This window comes from Quercus lobata, chromosome 2 (assembly GCF_001633185.2).
Source record: "Quercus lobata isolate SW786 chromosome 2, ValleyOak3.0 Primary Assembly, whole genome shotgun sequence".
Taxonomy (NCBI): Eukaryota; Viridiplantae; Streptophyta; class Magnoliopsida; order Fagales; family Fagaceae; genus Quercus; species Quercus lobata.
The window spans coordinates 36,771,412-36,779,093 of record NC_044905.1 but is presented as its reverse complement, the minus strand read 5'-3'; the positions used below and the strand labels follow the sequence as shown (position 1 = coordinate 36,779,093).

The 7,682-nt window shown below is 37.1% G+C and overlaps 1 protein-coding gene across 3 annotated transcripts; it reads right to left on the bottom strand.

The window, feature by feature from the left end:
* Positions 1-2,056: 2,056 nt before the first annotated feature.
* LOC115977927 (MA3 DOMAIN-CONTAINING TRANSLATION REGULATORY FACTOR 2) lies at positions 2,057-7,398 on the bottom strand. Of its 3 annotated transcripts, XM_031099957.1 has the most exons (5): positions 7,203-7,398; positions 5,786-6,283; positions 5,286-5,380; positions 3,256-5,104; positions 2,260-2,438 (listed from the first exon to the last, which is right to left on the bottom strand). In XM_031099957.1, the coding sequence occupies exons 2-4, from the start codon at positions 6,045-6,047 to the stop codon at positions 3,302-3,304; spliced, it is 2,160 nt and encodes a 719-aa protein (XP_030955817.1). In that variant the 5' UTR covers positions 6,048-6,283; positions 7,203-7,398; the 3' UTR covers positions 2,260-2,438; positions 3,256-3,301. The 3 variants fall into 3 exon arrangements, with proteins under 3 accessions (XP_030955818.1, XP_030955817.1, XP_030955819.1); XM_031099958.1 differs by lacking the exon at positions 7,203-7,398 and having other exon boundaries at positions 2,057-2,438; positions 3,260-5,104; positions 5,786-6,383; XM_031099959.1 differs by lacking the exons at positions 5,286-5,380; positions 7,203-7,398 and having other exon boundaries at positions 5,786-5,879.
* Between the last annotated feature and the right edge of the window lie 284 nt (positions 7,399-7,682).

The window sequence follows — 7,682 nt, the reverse complement described above, 5'->3', positions numbered from 1 at the left end:
TAGATCCATTCAAAACCTTAGGTTGAGACCTAAACGGAGGCTTTGACTTAACAGTCTTTCTCTCCACCTTTTGATTTCTTTTATGTGGAGGAATGTACACCGATTTGTCCTTTAAGGTAGAATACACACTAGGCACAAAATCGAGTACCACAACATGATTGCAACAAATATTATCATCCTTTTTAACAATAGGTTCAGCAATCAAACACTTGGCATGCATCTTAAGAGATTCATTTTCACATTTTAACTCAACAAGTTTGTTAGACAAAACAAGTTTAGCATCCAAGTCCATATTCAAACATTCAAACTCTTTTAGCTTTTCAAGAGAATCTTCAACAAGTTTTTTATATTTCTCAACCAATTTGTTGGATTCATTGAGCTTAGCAATCAAATCATCCTTTTCACAAAACAACTTGCTTAAATTCTTTTGAAACTTCTTAGCATTTTTCTTCAAGAGTTTGTCAACAACACCCGTAGATTCAAATAACATGTCATCACACTTATGAGGATTAACACTCATAGAGGTATTTTCACAAACACGTGGCATGTTACATTCATCACCAACCAAATCATGCAAAGAGTCATACAAAGCACAATCCATGGCAAATAAACACAAGGGGTCAAGGATCACACTTAGGTATTTAAACCACAACAAGTGTACCCGCTCTGATACCAAATGAAAGTTCAAAAACGTGTATAAACACCCTTGAACGTTTAGACCCCCAAATACAAAATAACCAATTCAAGCTTTATGACAAACAACTAGTGTGCGGAAAATGAACATAAGCTATAAACAGAATTGGAAATCAATCTAAGCTAATTATAAATCACATCCACAGCAGAAAATAAAAAGGCAAAAGATAAAGGAAAGAGAGATGCAAACACAAGGACAACACGCGATGTGTTATCGAAGAGGAAACCGAAGCCCTCGGCGTAAAACCTCTCCACCGCCCTCCAAGCGGTCAATAATCCACTAGAAAATGTAGTTGGGATATATGAACAGTAATAGACCCTCCAAGCCTAATCTACCCGATGTACCTAAGCCCTCTAAGCTTCTTGCTCCAACGAGGTTGCGCCGAACCTTTTTCTTTTCTAGCTTACCGGATTCCGCTACTAGACCGTAGCATCCGCCATCCTTGGCATCTTCCAATGCTTCCCAAAACTTCAAAAACACTCAACACTCTAAATTGGTGTGGGTAGTGTTTGGATAGAAATCTCCTCTCAATAGGTATGACAATGAGAGAGGGAATGAGAAGAGACTACAAAAGTTTCTCTCTAAAAATGAGTAGCTCTCTCTAATTGGGTGGGTGTTTTGAGGAAACCTCTCTTAGGGTTTTTCTTTCTGAATAGCCACACATATCTTGTGGGAATGAGGGGTATTTATACTGGTGTGAGAAAAGAATGCAAAGAGTCAGTTTTTCCAAAAACAGGGCTGGCTGGTGACTTGACCTCGCGACGTGACTGAGTCGCGAGTTCAAGCCGCGAGCTAACTTAATGGCCAGTCTGGATTTTTGTCGTGTAGTGCTCCAGGTGGCATGACTGTTCAGCTCCCCTGCATGCTCTGCACGTGAGCAACTTTTGGTGGCTTGCAAGCCGTGAGACACCCGCGAGTCCTAGCCGCGAGTCTCTGCTTCACTGCACTGTCTTGAGCATTTCTTCACACTCTCTCACACACTACCCTTACATGATTCCCACCTAAATACAGGGTTTCTAAGTGCTGTATTACAAGCAAATTTGTCATGGAATAAAGCCAACACATGGTTGATTAAATTCAACCTTACAATAGTTGGTACTATTTTTTCTTAATTTTGGGCTTTCTTTCTGTTGAAGGTCTAAAGGTGCATTGGTAGCCATCAATCTTCTCTGCCACATGATATAGACGCGTATATACATAATAAATTAAGGACAATGCACGCCATTGAGCTTGCCAAATCTATTCTATTTGAGTGCATCATTTATGGTTTTTAGATGCTCTTAATTAATCATGAAGCTTTTCTATTAACTAAAGAGAGAATTAACAAATAAAAAAAATATTAAAGATAAGAATTAGCTCTTCCAATAGTTGTTTATACTTCCTCCAAGAGAATCAATCTAAAGTATCTAAACCCTCTTCCTTTCTTAAATTAAATAAATAAGGTTACAATTAATTTTCAAAACCAACCTGCAGCTAAAATTATGAGTGTTACAAAATTTATTTAAATCTTCAAAATCACCTTCCAATAGAACCCATGAAACTTTTACAAGTTTGCTTCAGGATGGAAATGAGATGCATGTCTGGATTCTTTCTTAATGAGTGGCATAATGACTATCCAAGATAGGTTCTGAAGTACATATAGACTTTAATATCTGTACGTAATTTGAGTATCCAATATCCACTTGGTTGTAGTCTTCTATTGACCAAGAAGTTGAGTAGTGAAAAAAGATACAAACAACAGGACCTGCATGGAATATATATGAATTTCAGCAAATATGCAAGATCTTATTCATTGACATTCCCTTCTCTAAACATAATTTTTTTTCCTATAATTTATTTCCTTATCACCAAATTCCCATCCTAGTAAATGGAAAGGAAGCATATATAGCACAATTTCAACTACTGTATTCCTGCCATGCAACAACAACAACAAAGTCTTTGTTCCAAAACATATTATACAAATATGAGAATAATGTAGTAGGTTTGAACTCATTTAGATCCCACATAAATCTCATGTTGGCTTCACACACTTGAACGGTACAATTTTGCTTTGCCTATAAATGTAAATTCAGTCGCTATGTTTCCTAATGAAAACTGTCAAATATTAACAAGGAACAAACTTCATAAATTGGCCAATTCTTTAGAAAACATCCATGCCACATCCTCCTATTTCTTCACAAGACTAGCATAGATGGAGGTATCAGGTATGAGTGTGCGACTGTGAGGAGTTGTCTGCTTATATAATAACCCAGAATTTCATACTTTATTTTGATTTTTTATAAGTAAGTTATTGCTGTTAATAATTAAAAACCAATTGTGGAACTATCACAATGAAAAGCAATATGAAGCCAACTATTTCAAGTTTGTTAACTGATATAGAAGCAACTAGTCAACAATGGAAGACATGCTGAAAAAACTGACCAGAAGATTCAAAATTGAAAAATGTCTGTGTGCCTGCCTGCATGCCCATGTCTACATGTATGCGTATACATATGAAAAAGCATAGTAAAAAATTTACCAACAGTATCTTTTTTTTTTTTTTTTGTTGTAAATAATTTTACCTACAATATCATTAGCATAGCATGTGCCAATCTCTGTTGCACGTCCTCATCTGCTGAGACAGAATGACGAATCCAACCACCCTGCAATCTTCGCTCGTTCAACATAATGTGTAAATTGTTTATTAGCATCAGGAACATCCAAAGCCAAGTCATCAAGAGATTCTGCAACCCTCCCAAAACCCTTAGACATCTGATTCATAGTTATGAGCCCAGAGCCGAAACACTCCTCAAGCAAACCCCATAATCTTTCATTCTTCTTCTCCATAGTTGTCACCAAAGCTTTCTTAACAACCTCATGGTGAAAAAATGGCATGCCCAACTCCTTTATGCAGCGACAAGCCTCTCTAATGTCTCCTCCAGACTCAAACTCTTCAAGCAGCTTTCCAATCTTGTCCTTGACATCCTCGACTGCCCACCCAGGCCTGCTGCTTCCTCCACCACCCCAACACCTCAAGATGCGTTCCCCAGAAAGTCGAGCCTTTAGCAATGACCTTGCCATTTGAAGCACTTTGCTCCCAATCGACTCTGGCCCTAAACTCTGGCTTCCAATCTCTTCCAAGTGTTGGGGGGCTAGGACTTCATCCACTTCTGCTCTAGCTAAAAACATTGCAAGATCCTCAACAACAACTGGATTATCCAGAGCAGTGTCATCTGCAGATTCTATCAGCATCACAAACCCATTTACAACATCATCAGCTGGGAAACACAAAGATGACAGTAATACAGAAGCCATTTCCTTCTCCCTATTCTTCCGGTCCATTGCTAGAGTTATCAGTTTCTTAACAAATATAGCATTCAATTCTGCTGAACAAGTCTTGTTTTCTGATTCTAGACAACTGAATACCTCTGAAATATCAGCAGACAAGAAGTACTCTTGAATAATGGATTGAGCCTTCATCTTGAAAATTCTAGCTTCACTGACATCTAGTGCTTGCTTTTCTGGCTCCAATGAGAGGGACTTCAAAGATGAAGCAGACAGCCATCCCTCTGATGCTGCCTTAGAGATCAATGACTGCAATATTGCCTTCGCATTAGGTATGTCAAGTGATAAGTCCTCAACAGTGTCAATCATCCGACCAAATCCCTTTGATATTTGACTTGAGTTAATTAATCCTTCTTCAGCAGCTTCCTTCAGCAAATCCAGTAGCCGGCCTTCAGCTTGCCGCCTCTCCATTGTCATTATAAGAGCCCTTTTAACTATTTCATGGTGGAAGAATGGAACTTTCAAATCGTTGATACATCTGCAAGCCTCTTTTTTGTCACCACTCACCACATATTCAATTAACAAATTGTTTATCCTAACCTTCACATCCTCAACTGTTTTATTCTTGCTACCCCCCCATCGCCGCTCAATAAAATCGGCATGGAGAGGGGCTGATAAATATCCCTTGTCAGCTCTTTTTAAGACTTCAACCCCTTTAGAATCTTCAGGTGAGGAAACCAATTCTTTAGTTAAAAATGCCGGAGGAAGAATGTCATCAACCACAGCTCGAGCTATGAACAGTGCAAGAACATCAACTGTGTCAGGTATATCTACAATCAAGTCATCTGCAGATTTCACTAATTTACTGAAACCTTTGTAAACTTGTGGGGGGTTAATGACGTCAGCATAAAGTGCAGATAACAGAGCAGCAGCCATTTCTTTCTCTTTGTCATGCCTATCCATAGCCATAGACACAAGCTTTTTCACAAAATAGTAGCTATATCCAGGCTTTCCAAGTTCTCTCAGTTCATTCGAAGTAGAGGCAACATCATCAGTGGCGAAGTATTCCTCCACTATTATGGTAGCCTTCTTTTTGTACTCCTCAAATTCCTCTGTTGACTTTCTTGCATCTGAATATTCACATTCCTACAAAGAATTATATTTTCTTTAGAAGTTAGTAGCTGCAATGACAAAAGTAAACTTTCAGCAGAAGGAACTATTCAAATTGACCTTTCATCTCTTCATAATGTTTTCAATGCTTCCAAGGAATTTCCCAAAACAAAATTCATGGAGAAACACATATAGATAAAATTTATTAACTATGTACCTCACTGCTATCATAGTTTGGGTCATTAGGGTCAATAAAATAGTTATCGTCTATATCAAGTAACCCTCCCCAGGTACCTTTTCCCCCCGAACCACCTACATCATGAAAGTAGCTCATTAGAAACTGATCCTCAAAACAATCTTTAAGTTTAAAATGAGAGAACATTGAACATTCAGTCAATTTACTGTACATTTCAATTACAAACAAACACAGTAATGAAAGCATTATTTGCCCAACCTTCAATTTTTATGCATCTCTATATCATCTGAAAAAGCAGTTGAATAATACAAATATGCCTGTGAGACCAAAAAACCAGCCCAAGCAACCAAGAAAAAACTATTCTGTGACAGCTATTTCTGAACTATGACTTGAAGACCACCAGTTCTAACATTTTCAAGCTCTGAGTTCTCAAGCTATTAGTTTTGTCTAGTCAATATATAATGAAAAATAAAATTTTACATACCAATATAGTAACAAGATTTCAAAAGGGTACAGTTTACCTTTTTTAGGACGCCCATCTATCAATGAATGTGAATGCCTATCATTCTTGAGTGGACTTCCCTTGCCATGCACCCTTGGGGACCTTGGAGACTTTGGAACACTTGGTGAACTTGGTGACCTGGGGGACCTTGGTGAGTTTGGAGACCTTGAAGACTTGGGAGAAATCCGCAATGAAGAAACAGATAAATGATGTGCACCCTCTATAACAGATTTGTGAAGCTCCTGATGATCATTTGATGCAGAACCATCTCTGAACTCCATCACACTTATATACTGAACTTCCCTTCTCGCTTACTTATACTTAGAGAACATATAATACAATTGATTTGCACAGATTAACAACACTCAATTAATCACAAACCCCGGCCACTATAATCCCTACCTCTTATAACACATTAAAAGAACTGTACATCCCCAATCTATTTTTGCGATGTTGATTCTTTGCTTAAAATGAAGCTCCAGAAAAGAGGCACGCATTGCCAGTGTGCCATGAGAACCTTCAAAGAATTCGTTTCAACATATTAGGAAAGCCTTGTTATTTTATTGAAGAGACATGAAATAGAAAAAGACTGGATTATAATGTTATACAAAATCCAACTGGAACTTCATATGTTAGCCAAATTCAGGTGTAACACGCAAGTAAAAAAAAAAAAAACATTCCCGTCTATCAGGATTATAAAAAAGAAAAAGAAAAAAAAGGGTCATCCTCCAACATTTGTCCCACAAAAGCAGGATCCTCAAGTGGGATATCTAAGATATGGATGCCTATCAGCTTTCTTCCAGAATGTGAAAACACCCCAAATCTTATTGGACAGAAGAAGAAATTTTTAAATAAAACTGAAGATTAAAGTGAAACTATGATATGAACTTGTAGACAGAATACAATCCAGCAGAACAAGGGATAAAGATCCTCCCCATTTCACGATTAATATTTTATTTCTTCTATTTAAAAATGTACATAGAGCCACATCATATAAAATGTTAAACGGTGTGATACTATTACTAAATACACATTTAGATTTGTAATATTTAATCTAAACTATGGAATGGACAAGAAGCCGATTTTTGGAATAAGCAACAAATAGAATAAACAAATGACATTAGGCCATAGTATAAGAAGCTCTCTGACCTTAGTTGACACCACTATAAAAAATACCCACTATACAAGAGTGCTAGTAAAAAGTCTATCCAAAGAAACTACGTTTTCACTTTCCTGCATGTAGAAATAAATTTACATAATGCATAGATAGATACAATATTTTGGACATCTTATGGCAAAAATGTGACAAGCTCCTTTCTTAATCACAAAACTATGACCATTAACAATTTGACAATAACCTACTTAAGTTTTAAGAAAGGGAAGATGCAAAGTATTGGCATTCATAATCAAGTAATTATTCAGTCGTCCTGAAGTACCTTCATCAATTATCTCACTAGCCTTACTTTAACACTAACTACATAGAAATTTGGTTTTCATGGTATTGCTCAAATGGAGATCCTCACTCTGGTTTAAAGAAGCATTTGTCTAGTAACCATAACACCAAAAAAAGTGATCGTAAAAATCAATAAAAACTAAACAATTGGGAGAGAGAGGGAGAGAGACTAAGTAACCTCAATATATTGTGGCAAAGAGATGGATATCGACGGAGCAACATGGCACGCCGGTGACGAATAATATAATACGATAATGATAATGATAATGATAATATGCTTGTTTAAGGTGTAGGTGTGTGTGTCGGTATTTTGGTTCTAGTTTTTTGTTTTGGTTGTTGTTGGTTCCGTTGGAGAGAGGAAAAAAAATAAAATAATTCAGAGGTTGTTGGTTGTTGCAAAGAACAAAACAGTAGGGGCAATAACGTTATGGAATATGGCGTTGGAATTCAATTCAACGCGGAT